This window comes from Elgaria multicarinata, chromosome 3 (genome assembly GCF_023053635.1).
Source record: "Elgaria multicarinata webbii isolate HBS135686 ecotype San Diego chromosome 3, rElgMul1.1.pri, whole genome shotgun sequence".
Classification (NCBI taxonomy): Eukaryota; Metazoa; Chordata; class Lepidosauria; order Squamata; family Anguidae; genus Elgaria; species Elgaria multicarinata.
In genome coordinates this window covers 57,319,890-57,334,469 of record NC_086173.1, presented here as the reverse complement: position 1 = coordinate 57,334,469, position 14,580 = coordinate 57,319,890, and the positions used below count along the sequence as shown (strand labels likewise).

Here is a 14,580-nt window from a genome sequence, read left to right as displayed (position 1 = left end):
ATAATATATTAAGGAAGTTTGTCCACTATTATTTTTTCCTTGGTTTGTTTCTAAACAAAACAAACAAACCCCATGCTTCAATGCTAGAAATAAAGGGTCAAAGGTAGGGAACCATTAATGAAACTCACAAAATTGCAAAAATATGAAAGTGGAGGCAGGCCACTTCTAGCCTCATTGTAGTTCAAGTACTGCTAGGATTCCACTGGTATGTAAACCACTGGAGTAGGGAGAAAAACATGTTTCCACTCTGATATGTAGTTTGCACATGTGTCTGCTTCACTGTGTATGCATATATTGTCTTAAAACATGTATACCTCACGTTTTCAACTGGGAACTCAAGGCAGCTAACAGCAGAGCTCTGATAAAAAATATCCTTACAATTTAAACCAAAACCTCATAAACATTAAAGCACAAAAATTATCAGATGATAAAACTACAACAGCAGTCAAAATATTGAAAATATTCAAGACAGAAGCAGAATAAAATAGCCTGTAAAAATTACATACTAAATACCTTCCAAAAAAAAGAAAGGTCTTCACAAGCTTCCAGACTACCATTAATTAGGAAGTGAGATGGACCTCCCAAGGCAGGGAGTTCTACAGTCAAGGCACAGTCACTGAAAAGCCACTCTGCCTATATTGCTACCTTCACAATCTATGTTCATTTAATTAAACAAACATGCATGTTATCTTCATATGGTGGTGTATATGTTTTTACCCATGTAGGTAAAATATTGTGTGTGAAATAACTCTTAAGGCTGAAGTCCTAACCATACTTAATGGAGAGCAAGCCTCAGTATCTTGAATAAATATGCTTAGGAATACACTACTTGGGATTTTAACCTTTTGTGCTTTATGTGCATTCTTGTTTTGTCATGTAAAGAAGAACTATTTTATTACTAATCCCGGTCCTCTGAAGTGCCAGGGTCCAAGATATACACAGCCTGTATATTTTCTTTGAGGCTTCACCAGTTTAAAGTCTTGTTAAAAGATAAGCATAATGTCAAAAACCAAACTAGAAAGGCGCTACTGATCAAGTAACCCAACCTATTTGGGTTACTTGAAAGGAATATTTAACCTTGGAAGCAATATTTAAGACGTTTTTATCCAAACAGGCATGGAGGAATTTTAGTGCACTGATCCCTTGTTTTTAATCTGTTTTTAGCTGCTGTGTCTGTTTTTAGCTGCTGTATCAGTTTTATTGTGTTATTTACATTTTATGATTTTGTAGTTTGATTCTAACTTGTAAGCTACTCTGCCATTGTGACTGTCTACATTGGAAAAGCAAGGTGTAAATCCCTTTAAAAAAATAAAGATCCCCCCTGTTTTTTGGAAAGCTCTGATGCACTGACTGCTTTTATAGGAAGTGTTTTCTTGTATTTTCACTGTTCTCTTGCAATTTAAAAATCATGCTTCTTTCCTAGCTTCAATGGCTATGGTAAATATTCTCCCTTGTCTTTCTGACTTCTCTGTGATAGCATTACTCATTATTTTCTTGACTTCTAGGTCTTTTCCAATTCTAAATCCTTTCCAATTAGATAACAAAACATTAGAACTTGAAATGTGATTATTACAATGGAATGAATGGTCTCAGTTGGGATTATATGTATGCAAGTTTGCATCACAGGATTCTTTCCTGTGATGCAACTTGAATGGAAATGCATTCTATATAAATGAGTCATATCTGTTCTTTGAGAGCTTCATGTTCTGCAATATTTTCACAAATAGGGAAACTACAAGCCATCTTTGGATGAAGAATAACATGAGTAATGAAGAATATATTCACACATGACCTGTTTATCTTGATATTCTCAATCTTAGCTGACATTTTAAAAGTAAGAACAGCAGTCTTACCTTGTAAATTCTCCCTGATACTTATTATTTTTATTTTATTTCATTTCTATACCACCCAATAGCCAAAACTCTCCTACGTTCCAGTCTTCCTCTTTTTTCTCCAAATGAACCTTAACTTTCCCTACTCCTTCTTTTATGTTCTCCATTACTTCTTTAATCCTGTGGGAGGAAAGCTGGTTCTTCTAGCACCAATTTTCCTTGTTTTCTATTTCCATTTATTTACAATTCAGCTCACCACCACATTTCTGCCCCAGTCCCAAAGTCCCTGTTCTGTGAACTTCCTCACTTTTATTTATTTATTTAAAATATTTCTTGGCCACCTTTCAGGGCAGAGGCCCTCACAAGGCAGCTTACAATAATCAAATACATAGAATATTAACAGCAATAAAATATTAAAATGATTCAAAGCAATAAAAACATGATTGCAATAAAACAGCAGTTAAAACAATAAAACCAGCAGGAACAACAATAGCAGCAATAACAATATTCATCATGGGAAAGCCACGACAAAATAAAATGTTTTTAAGGCCTTGAAAGCCTGCAAGGATGGTGCATGGTGGACCTCTAATGGGAGTTTGTTCCAGAGATTTGGGGCCGCTGCAGAGAAAGCCCTCTCCTGTGGGGACACTACCCTTATGTTGCCTGTGCCTAATCCACATTACATCTGTTTTCCTCTCCCCAAATATCCCCAGCCACATTGTGCCTTTTCCCCCCAAAGTAGTTACCCTGACCCTCTGTTTCTTCCTGTGAGCCTACTCTTTCCTGGGGTTCCCATACTAATAATCCATCTAACAGTAAACTGTCTTGCCTTCAAGCAATGATGAGAAATCATGTCCTATCAGATAGGAGAATTAAACATTAAAAAGGAAACAATCAGGGGACTCTAAGTGAAACAAATGAGTTTTAAAGACTCTTTAAAAGCAACCAAAGAGTGGTCCTGACAAAGAACTCTAGAGAGGGAATTCTAGAGATATGGGGTAGCCACTGAAATCCCTACACGAAGCGCAATATAACACCATGAAAGTGGTTTGAAAATGATATATGGAATGTGTCCTGGGCCCCAACAGTTGTTAGTGCACTTCAATACCATTATATAGCAGTAGCGTACATCCTGCCTCTCTCTAGTGGCTGCCAGCCTGATCTTCCTTGGTAGAACAGAGACCAGAGCTTCTGAGGCCCATCTTAGAGCCTGAGCAGGTTTGTATGGGTATAAGGTAGACCTTCCGATAACCCAGTCCTAAACTTTTTACAGCACAATCCTATCCATGTTTAGACTGGGGAGGGGGGGAAGCCCTACAACTCCCAACATTCCACAGATAGCCATGTTGACTGGGGAATGCTGGGAGTTGTAGGACTTTCCCCCTTGTATCCCGGGGTTTTAAAAAACCAAAAAAAGTAGCATCTTGAATTGATCCTGGAAACAAATTGGTAATTCTTTCAAATTAACATAGCACAAATATATGTGATCTTGTTTTATATGGTACCTACTTCCAGTGGGGTTTGGCAGCTTTGATTTCTGTGGGGCTGTGAATCCATTCTGGGTTTCAGTCAGAACTAAATATAACTTTAAAGGTTTTATCTAAGGTACTGAACCCTATCCCCCCCAAGCTAGGTTCAGCACCTTGGATAGCTCCTTTAGAGTTCTGACTGAAACCCAGAGTGGATTTACAGCCCCACCAAACTCGGAGCCTACTTCTAACTATAAGCTTCCCATATGTGAATTAAGCACAAATAATACTTTGATTCTAAACTTTCAACTTGGATGTGCGTCCTGTTTATTCTAATAACTTACTTCCAAGTACTATGTTTTTGGAAACTTTCCTGAAAACTCTGCTGAAGAGTACTGTATACATGTTTTAAATAAATAAACATCTGTTTGGGATCAGAGTGTGCATTTCCAGTTCAGTTGGCAAAATCTTCCAAAATAGCTGGAATCCAGGAAACTTTTAAAAAGTGAACATAGAAACAGAGGTTGCAAGAAGCATCTTTATTACGATTTGTGTATGAAAAAGCTTTTATCAGCATAAATCAGCCTCTTGCCGATTTGCCCAGTTGTCATCTGGCACAACTGCTGAAAGTAAAATGAAAATAATGTGTTACGATCCAAAGACGAGAATAAAACATTCTGCAGTAAATTAACACTAGAATTTTACACTGTCTTGTATTTTTATGATCTTAGGGCCAGCTTCATTTGCTGCTATTTAAGGTTGAAGTTCTGCTGGCTTGAAATGGAAGATGTAATCAGGTCAGCTTTAAAACAAGTTCTGGAGATGGGCAGAAGCAGATCTATCTCTCCTTACAGCCACCAAACCCTTACTCTGAATAGATAGAAGACCCCAAAGAGGCCCACCTGCTAGGTCTGACTAGGAAATGCACGGAATGGCTGCATTACCCTGCCTCTTGGGTGCGGGCTGCTGGGCCCCTGAAAGGGTTCTGTGTGTCGAGGGAGAGACAATCGGCAACTTCCCTGCCCCCTTCGTGGGAAGCCAGGAGCGCTGGGCGGCGTCTGAAATGGCTACAGCCAAGAGTGGGGTGGGCTTTGCAGGGAAGGTTGTGCCTGGAGCCGAGCGTCGGTATTGCGGCTGGAGACGAAAGGAGGCGGGCTAGCCGCGACTCCGAGCGGGAAGAGTGAGAGACAGCCAAGGCAATGGAGTCTGGTGCAAATGCCTCGACTAGGATCGCTAAGGGCCCTCCTCCTTCCTCGGGCGTCAGCTGGCTCTGGAGACTCAGCAACTTGGTCATGGCCGTCTTTTTCGGGCTAGCTGGGGTCGTTCAGGTCGGGGTCGCATTGTGCTGGGGGTAGGGCGAGCTAGAAAAGTATAGGAGAGCCAGCTGTTTTGCGCGCACGCTTGCGTTTGTGGCGAGGGGTCGTTGCGGGGGTGGGAATCCAAATGGGCGAATAGAAAAGATCGCTGGCAGCTGCCGTGGGCTCGGGTGTAGGGTAAAGTGGCGAGATGGGGGAAGCGGAGTGCGGGCTACTGGCTCGTTTCCGCAGCGAAGCAAGACTATCGGTAAAGCGAGAAGGGTATTTGTTTATGTGGGTCCTCGGCTTTCCAGCCGCCCAATAACAAGAGTTCGCTGACCGACATGCCAAACTCTGGCTGTGCGGGAAGTAGGCTGGTGGGAAAGGAGAGGCTGGGAGTGCACTGAGGTGGAGAACGGATAGAGCAGGGAGCAAAAATGGGTCTCCGAGGAGGATCGCTGGCTGCCTTCACGCACCACACACCCCTTGCCACTCAAGCCAAAACGGGGCGGGGGCTCTCGGCGAGTTGCAAAGAGGACTTGGCAGCACGAGTGAGGAAACTGAGGTCGCTTATCCCTTAAGGGCGCAATCCTATGTATCTTTAGCCAGAAAGAAGAATCATACAATTCCCAGCATGCCCCAGCCATCGCTGCTAGCTGAAGGGATGCTGGGAATTGTAGGACTTTTTTTCTGGCTAAACATGCATAGGATTACACCCTGAGTGGCTTTCCGGCAAGACTAGTTGTTGAACGACTTTCAAAGGGTCACAAAACTCTGAGACAGTAGTATAGTGTGTGCGTGCGTGCGTGCGTGCGTGTGAGAGAGAGAGAGAGAGAGAGAGAGAGAGAGAGAGAGAGAGAGAGACTGCCCTTCCAAGAACATTTATCCTATATTGTTAAGGGCTGTAAAGGTAATTACCATCCCCAAACGTTTCCCTTAGTTAAATTTATGTAGCCTAGAAGCAGCTTGAGATCATCAACCAGTCTCTTCCATCACTCCATCACTTCTACATTCTTGGAGAAATGTCTGCAATTAAGAAAACCTTTTCTATCACAGCAAGGCTTCAAACCTCCTTTTATACAAAATTCAAGCTACCAGTGCTGGATTAGAGCTAAGGCTACCCTAGCATTGTAGCCATTCCTTGTGCCCCAGCAGTTTGCTTCCACGCTTTGGAAGCGAGAAGAGATTCCTAATATTTCCTGAAAGGATGGAGCAGGAGAAACAGACCCTGCTCTGTGTGAGGGTATATAACTGCACTGAGTGCTTTGCATTTGTGAATAGATAAGCTGAGTAGGGGGGGAAATCTGCATAATTTCGTAGTTGTCACTTTTGAACAAATCACTCACTAGCAGGAACCATTTCACTTATTTTAAGCAAGGATGAAGTAAAAACAACAACAACCCACCTAAGTTCACAAACCATTTAACCCGAAGTGTTGATATGAATATTAGGGCCTAATTAAACTTATAAATTCATTTGAAAGATTTTTATGTCATGCACTATTTCATATCAGAGTTTGTGACCATGTTTCCTGCCTTCTTTTTTTCAGGTCAATGACCCTGATCCAGGACTCTGGATAGTGAGTATAAATTCAAAGCCTGCTCCAAGTCCTGGAGAATTTAGCACTGGCAGAGATGTCCATCCCATTAATTTTAATGGGCAGTCCCATTAAATCGCATGCCCTGACATCTGTCTGCAGCATTTTTCCAGTGCTGGCTCTTTGCCATTGGCTCTGGGCTATCACTCACTAACACTGTGTTCCAACATATCACTTTCTGAATGTTATTATTTATTTTAATAATTTATATGCCATTCTTAACATAAATGTTTCCAGAGTAGCGTACAAATGAAACAATAAAATCAAAAGGCAGCAGAGAAAAGCAGCATAAAGCACCAGCACAATAAAGCTAGGAATTTAATGACCTCGAAAATATAAAAAGTTCTTCCACTGGTCCTAGAAAGACGTCAGAGCCTGCACCAGCAGAGAGCGTGACACAGGCATCCGAGAAGCCTCTTTCCCTTATCACAACTTCCTTCACTTCAGATGGTACCTGGCACAAGGTCTCCAGAGATGATCTCAGTGGATGAGCAGGCTTGTATTAGAGAAGGTGATTCTTCAGTACCCAGCTCGCAAGCTGTCTAGCACTTTAAAGGCAAGCACCAGCACTTTAAACTGAGCAGAAACAGATCAGGAAACAATTTGTTTTTAAGCACTGGCCCTTTCTACACCTAAGGGTGTAGAGGTAGGGAGAGGGGAGGATCGCGGACTTCGCTGCTTCCGCGATCCTCCCTGGGCGTCCGTCCAGGAAAGGAAGAGGGACATTGTGCCTGCCGTTTTTTTTAAAGGCAGGAGCCAGGAGCGTAATTCTTCTCCAGTGAAAAGTTAGTTTTTTAAAAAAGCCCCAACCCCGCTCCCTCCCCAACCTTGATGTCCCTGGACTCCTCCCCCCCCCCCCGGCCCAGCTCTGGCCCACTGCTGACCCCCGCTACTCGCAGGGAGGAGGAAAGAAGCTAGGACAGGCGCCCACACCACCTGCGGTTTTTGGGATCATCCCGGGACTGCAGGTAAAACCAGGATAACTGAGGTCTTGGTTATCCCAGGCAGGTGTTCCTGCCTGCTCCTGGGATCCCCTGTGTGTCATTTGGACACACAGGGAGGACCCAGGAAGACCAAAGGAAAAAAGGCATGTGCCCATCACCTGATTGCAGTTAGCAACTGGATGCTAAACTAACTGCAACCTGAATAGTCTTCATAGGTAACCCAGTGTACAACATGTTGTAGCAGTCTAATCTAGAATTTACAGAGCAAGAACAGTGGTCAGGATGTGTCTCACCAGCAGGGGCCACAGCTGGTTTATCTACTTCAACTGGTGAAAAGCACCCTATGCCACAAAGGCCATTGCAGCTTCCAGTGACAAAGCTGAATCTAGGAGCGCTCCTAAACTGCAACTCTTCTTTAAGGGGAGCGCAAACCCACCTAGAACATGCTGAACACCTACCTTCCCAGGGAGACAAATCATTCACCTGCAGCAATAAACTCACTTGTAATCATCTCATCAGGCTGCATGATTGTATTATTATTGGTGGTGATAATATGGACAATTGCTTCAGCAGACCCTTTTCCCTTTGTGAATAATTTTGTAATCCAGGGGGATTTAGAGGCACAAACGATGCTTCTTTGTCTTCCAGGGGCTTTTTCTACTATCTCTTTCAGTAAGGCAAACATCCACTCCTTTCCTATACTTCATGCTGTGGCTATCTTGGGACTTCACGCCAGCAATCTCTGATCAGATCCTCTCTATTGTTCTAGTGATCTGGATGGGATGTTTTGGCTTATTCTTGCTCCTGCTTCATTCTCTTCAAAGTAGATGTATTGTATCTTACACTCAGGTTGCCTACTCTGTGCCTGCAGCTCTCACACTGGTTGTCAGCCTTAATCCAGCAATTGCAGGTATAGTATTGGTACTCTAAATAGATTCCCTTTTCAAATTCCTGACAGAGTTCAGTCATGCAACTCTTCCTACCCTTTTATACAAAATGTTGGTTGTAATTTGAAAACAAGCCTGTGTGTCATGTCTTTATTACCTGTACTGAGTAGGTAAACCACATTTTTACTACTATTTAACATTTATTTAAGCTAAAGTTCTACCAGGTATACTGAAAAGTGAAAGACGTCTTATACTCTTCTGATGTTCTGATGGGAACTCTACATTTTGAAACATCCTTTGTTAATTGTAATTCATTGTGTGCCAATTCCTTTCCATTTTCTTTTTGTCATCATCTTTGTGCTGTTCCTGTATATGTTCTTAGATATGCCCAGCATTCCACTTCCTTTACGTGATTCCCTTTAAAAAAATATTATTTTTGCCATTATTTTGTCTTTCCGTTGCACTAAAATATGTTGTTGTGCCATTTAGAAACTGCCATGCCTCTTTGTGTCCTTAAAAATACCTATGGAATTGCATTTCTTTACAAACTTATTCGAAGTCAGGAGAAATCTGTGTTTCTGAAACACATTATCTGGAGAAGAGAAGATTGAGGGGAGACATGATAGCACTCTTCAAATACTTAAAAGGTTGTCACACAGAGGAGGGCCAGGATCTCTTCTTGATCCTCCCAGAGTGCAGGACACAGAATAACAGGCTCAAGTTAAAGGAAGCCAGATTCCAGCTGGACATCAGGAAAAACTTCCTGACTGTTATAGCAGTACGACAATGGAATCAGTTGCCTGGTGAGGTTGTGGCCTCTCCCACACTAGAGGCCTTCAAGAGGCAGCTGGACAACCCTCTGTCAGGGATGCTTTAGGGTGGATTCCTGCATTGAGCAGGGGGTTGGACTCGACGGCCTTGTAGGCCCCTTCCAACTCTGCTATTCTATGATTCTATGATCTTCTGCTATTCTTATTATATATCTCTCTCTCCTCATTGGAATGATAAATTCTAACATATGCTTACTACTTTCTCCCAGACTTCACATCCTACTCAATTATTTTCTTTAGGTCAGAACTGGAACTAATGCAACATGCTAGTTGTTTCTACTGCTTTCTGCAGCATAATCTCCCACATATGTTAACAATTTGTTAAATTTAGACATTTTATATCTGCACTCTCTTGTTCTCTGATTTGGTGATTCTTTATTCTTTTTTATTGTTGTCTAAAGGCCTTTGAAGAGATCATCCAAGAAAACTGAACTCCATATACAAATTCTATAATAATTTGTACCAATGACTCATCACTTTCTCTAGATAATACTGTGTGGAAAAGTCTATCAGATTTACATTCAGCTGCTTGTGTTGTGGGTTCAGCGGTCTTGGGATATTCTTTGGTTGCTAATGCTCAAAAGAACATCTTGCATGAAGAAGAAGGCAGGTAAGCATCAATTCCATATTACCAGTCTTCCATGTTAATTAGAGGTCTTCTGTCCCTAGCAACTTGATTCTCATGAAATCCTAAGGATAGGTCTAAAGAACCGGTATGTGGAAGGCAGATAATCCATCCATCGCAGAAGCATGGACTTAAAACATTGAAATCCCTAATTCAGATTCCACAGAAATGTGGATGTGTGACAAGATACTTGATGAAAAATTCCAGCAGATTTTCCTATGATCTGACCTCACTGAAACTGCATACAGAGCACTGGAGGTGGTGTTGTAGAGTTGTAATTACTTATGGTGCACATGTTCATTGGTCATATCCTGCCATGGTCTCCAGTCAGACTGGTCTTGTATGTTTCTATTTAGCTTCATGCTTTATCCTGTAGATGACCAGTCCAGCTATAATAAACACGTACACTTTGATGTGGCAATAACTAGCCCTGATTGGATAGTGCCTGTGCCAAGAGAATACTCCATGTCCTCACTAGTCATGAAGTGCCTTGCATTCTCTAATCAAATTGTCTAAGAGCAGCTCCAAATTATTAATTTGTAGCAAATACTCTTTTTTTCTCGGCAGCAAGACTCCCCTCTTCTCTTTCCTCCATTACATTTGTACAATTCTTGAGTTACTGTTTCTGAATTAGTTATAGTTTGCTTTGCTCCAGATAAAGTATCATCTGATACTCTTCATGGTAAATTTATTTCTTCTTGCTCTTTGCTGAGTTGCTTTGCATGTGATTTATTTTATGGATGTACATTTGTATAATTTACAGTCTTATTTGTTTAAAACAGGGAGTTATTTGGTCTGGTGATTGTTACAGTTTGGATGAGTCTTTGTCGTAGTTCAGCCAAGTGAGTATTTTAACCTGTTTATTTCAACTTAAATACACACTTATACAAATACATAAACACACATACACTATAACTTTTCTGCCACTTGCATTTTTCATTTTTATGGGTCTTTTTCAGTACCCATTCTCCATAAGCTCCAATAGTGAACAGCTCAACTCACATAAGATAAAGCAATATGTTAGTTAGCTTCTCAAATATACATAAAATCCAAATGGTATTGTACAAATATAATGCATATCACTCAACTAAAATGAAGTTAGCAAAGAATGTAAGGATAGATTTAAGAGTTGATAATAGCCTTGTATTTTGTAAAATGAACATTACCATACAAAATAAATAAATAATAGGCCTTGTTGCTTTTTCAGGGAAAATAGCAAAATTGACAAAAATGTCTGCTGCATAAGCAATCTTTGGGTGTTTACTAAAAATGCTACATTTTCACAAATTGGAAAATTAACAAAGTTGTTCCCTTTAAAAGAGGGAAGATCCATTTTACTTTAGTACCATAAGATTCACAATCTACAAGTCTATGTTTTTTAAAAATGTAATGCATAATTTATAATTAGCATTCAGCATTTGTATCCTAATTCAGGAAAAAGCAGCCACTTCAGCTTATGAGAGAATGCTTGCTTCATATTAAATTAACAAATAAAGTTGTATCCAACATAGCCACTTCTGCATAGGCAAGGTGGGGCACCCAATTTTCACCAATCCCCATACACTCTGCAGCTTCCAGTACCCTTCAAAAAGCTGCTTCTGAGTGTTGCGAATATGTTCTGTATGGGATGTGGCTCAGAGGGCTGCAGTAAGTAGGCAGGATTAGCAAAAATCAGGTGCCTGAACTTGCGCAAGCAGAAGTACTTTCTAGTTCAAAGCCAGTACTGAATATAACCCATAAGGTTTCAAGCAAAGTCTTTTTAAAAAAAATAATCAGATGAAGAACCCTCAGGTCCAAGGACAAGTCCAATTATTCTGAGGTCCCCAGATGGCTCCACCTCTTTCCCCAACCATCAATCATGTGATGGTTCCCCAGCTTTTGTGTATTCTTCCACCCCCACCGCCCCCATTCCAAATGGATGAAATGCACATACTTACATATAGTATGTGGTTTCTATATAATCTGTGATTTTTGTGTGCGGGTTTTTCCCTGTTTTTTATGTAATTCTGAGCTGGCTAAAAAGTAATAATTGATATGCTACGTCTGACATGAAGATCGCTTCAAATGGAGTATAGCCTTATGTATATGTGTTTTTATTAGATGTATTGTATGTGATGTTTTGTATTTTGTATTGTTCCCCCTTTTCCCTTTTTCCTCATGTGTTTTGCTTTTGTAGAAAATAATAAAAGTATTGAAACACCAAATGGATGAAATGCCTCTTCAAAGGCTTAATTACTGGAAGTAAAAGCTCTAAGCTGATATTTTTTTGAATTTTTGGCCCCACCCACCACTGGAATGCAGCCTGCATGAGCTTCTCCAAAATTGAATTTGGCCCTTGGACTGAAAGAGGTTCCCTACCCCTGCCTTGGAAGAATTAATAGATACAAAATCTTCCATATAACTATGGGCATGTCTTGCAGGAGGGAGGGGGGAGGATTGCAGACTTACCTGCTTCCATGATCCTCCCCCAGCGTCTAGACAGCTGTGCAGCGTCCGTGGCTACCAGTTTTTTTTTTTTAAAGAGGAGCCCAGTTGCATGGTGAAAAGGGTAAAAACAAACCATGCCCAACCCCATTATCCCAGGAATGACGAAATTGCTGCCCCACCCCCAAAGGCACGGAGCCTCCCCACACAGGTCTGTGCCCAGCTCCGCTACTCGTGGGGAAGAAGGGACAACCCGGGAGTGTTGGCCACACCGCACACACTTCTTGGGATGGTCCCAGGACCATGAAATATCATGAAATCCGGGGTCCCACATATCCTGGGGAAAGTCCCTGGTTGCCCCCAGGATACCCTGTGCGTCATATGGAGACAACCTGGAGACGACCCCAGAATATTTGGCAGGTGTAGACATGCCATATAAATGAATTCTTTATTCATCTACAATTGGATCTTGTACTTATTTGCAATATACGTTTATACAGTGGGAGTTGAATACCCTGTTGTACTTTAACTAGCCAGGATAATGTTTGGGAGTCGCTGTGTTCTGCTTGTAAGCATGTTTTCAACGTCAGATCGGATAGAACAATAACATATTCCCAGAAGTTCAGTCTGGCATAAATTCCTAACTTCTGCAATGTAATGTCACTTATTTCTGTCCCCAGTTGTACCCTTAATTCATCTCTAGACAAGAAAAATTAATTACTGCAGTTTCAAAGATTACCCACTGCACTTTGTGTTGTACCCAAGGGTGGGTCCTGTCACTGAGTTTTCGTTAACTGGATTTGCTTTTCAGTAAAAACTCTTGCCTTTTGTTTCCTTCCAGAAACTCTTTGGGTGGGGTTCGCTTGGCTGTTGCAATTTTTCTCTCCATTTTCCCCTTTGTAATGTGGCTGTACATCTACGTGAATGCAGAGATGCGAGCATCCTGGCCAACGCACTGCAAAACAGTTATTTAAGATGGTGAAAACGAACCAATCAGTGCTCTAGGGCCCATTGGCCATGGGCCGATTTCTTCAGTGATGCCAAATCAACAGGAACCACAGCTGTGACTAAGATCAGTTAATTCCTCAAAAATTCTAGTTAGAAATGATCTATTATGTCATTTGGGGATAGCCAGAATGGCATTCTCTGGATCCTGGCCTAGGTATTTCAAGGGAAAGAATACAACCACATTAAAACTACATGGATCGGAGTTGAGATAACTGCATGTCCTTGATATGTGCAAGACACTGAGTTTGAATAAAACAGAAGTGTTCCTGTGGGAGTATCTGGAGCCTAGGAATACCTTGATCTTCCTATTGAAGGTTCACGACACCCTTGAAGGGGCAGTGATGATTGTGTAGATTTTTGTAATGCAAATAAAGCTACAAGTAATTTGACAAAAGATATCTCTGAGCAGTCTGTTTGGATGTTGGTGTGAATTCTACTCCCCGCACACCCTATTTACACTTGTCTACGTTGCGTATTGCATTATCCTGCAACCAGAATGCCACACTGGATGCAGCATCCGTTATTCAGCCATAAATGAACATCTGATCCATTGAACTGGAAAAGTGAGTTTTTGATGCACTTCCCAGGCCGTTTCTCTTTTGTGAGCCATTAACCACAGACGTTAACGTGACTTAAGACTGAACCGTATTGAGATATGATAGCAAGATCATGAAAGGCTTAAGGTACATTTGTTGTACCTTAGTCAAGAAACACTTAAATCCTTAGTGGATTTAAAGATAATCTGAGACCTCATTTTAATGGAATGGAACACGGGCTCATCTACACCTATGAGCCTTCTGGGAGGGAGAGGGGAGGATCCCAGGCTTTCCGGTTTCCAGGATCCTCCCCCAGGGTGCACATGCCAGCGCAACATCCTGGAACTAAAGAGGGATGTTCTGGTGCAGCGTTTGTTTTTGTGTGGTTTTTGAAGCAGGAGCCAGTTGTGCAATTGTGCGGTCTCAATCCTGTACAAAATGTAAGTACAAAACACACACACACACACACACAAATAAAAACTCAGCCCCGAAAAGTGCCGGCAGCCATCCTGAGGGTGGTGAAACTGCTACCGCCCCCCACCCGATGGGCACGGAGCCCCCGCCCCGCAAGCTCCATGCCCGTTTGCTGAGGCCCTACTCACAGGGAGGAGGGAGGACCCAGGAGCCCATGCCACACAGCCCACGGTCTTCGGACTTGTCCTGGGAACGCAGGAAAATAGTGATAAAAGTAGTCAATTTTATCCTCGGGAAAGTTAGTGGTTGATCCCGGGACCCCCTGTGCATCATTTGGATGCACAGGGATAACCTCGAGCTGAACCTGGGATAAATGGATGGTGTAGACATGCCCCATGTAAGATATTTCGCACTCCCTCCAGACTATTCTTCCTCTGCTTAGTGGTTAAATTTACCCTATTCTAATTCTAATATTTATGTTTTGATATAGCTGAAATCCTAACTGTGTGGACAAACAGAATTTGTCACTGGAGTTCCTACCAGGAAGTTTCTTCTCCAGCGGATGCTACCATGGAACTTGAAGGGGCAGTGGGAGGGGATAGGGGGAGAGAACTGAATTTCACATACTGATTGAACTAACCAGCCAATTTCCTAGCTGCAGGTTTACTAATGCTGGAAGTATGATCAGTAAAAACATCTGAATCATGTTTTAGGCTCCA

General features: G+C 41.9%; 2 protein-coding genes across 3 annotated transcripts in view; both read left to right on the top strand.

Moving 5' to 3' along the window:
- The window catches only part of LOC134394729 (protein SCO1 homolog, mitochondrial), a 470,723-nt gene that overhangs the window by 441,074 nt on the left and 15,069 nt on the right, over positions 1-14,580 (top strand). The window lies entirely within an intron of this gene.
- Positions 4,450-13,280, top strand: TMEM220 (transmembrane protein 220). 2 transcript variants are annotated; one of them, XM_063120397.1, is made up of 6 exons: positions 4,450-4,590; positions 6,146-6,175; positions 7,987-8,047; positions 9,341-9,464; positions 10,262-10,321; positions 12,745-13,280. In XM_063120397.1, exons 1-6 carry the CDS (start codon positions 4,501-4,503, stop codon positions 12,875-12,877), a joined length of 498 nt encoding a protein of 165 aa, XP_062976467.1. In that variant the 5' UTR covers positions 4,450-4,500; the 3' UTR covers positions 12,878-13,280. The 2 variants fall into 2 exon arrangements, with proteins under 2 accessions (XP_062976467.1, XP_062976465.1); XM_063120395.1 differs by having other exon boundaries at positions 4,450-4,629.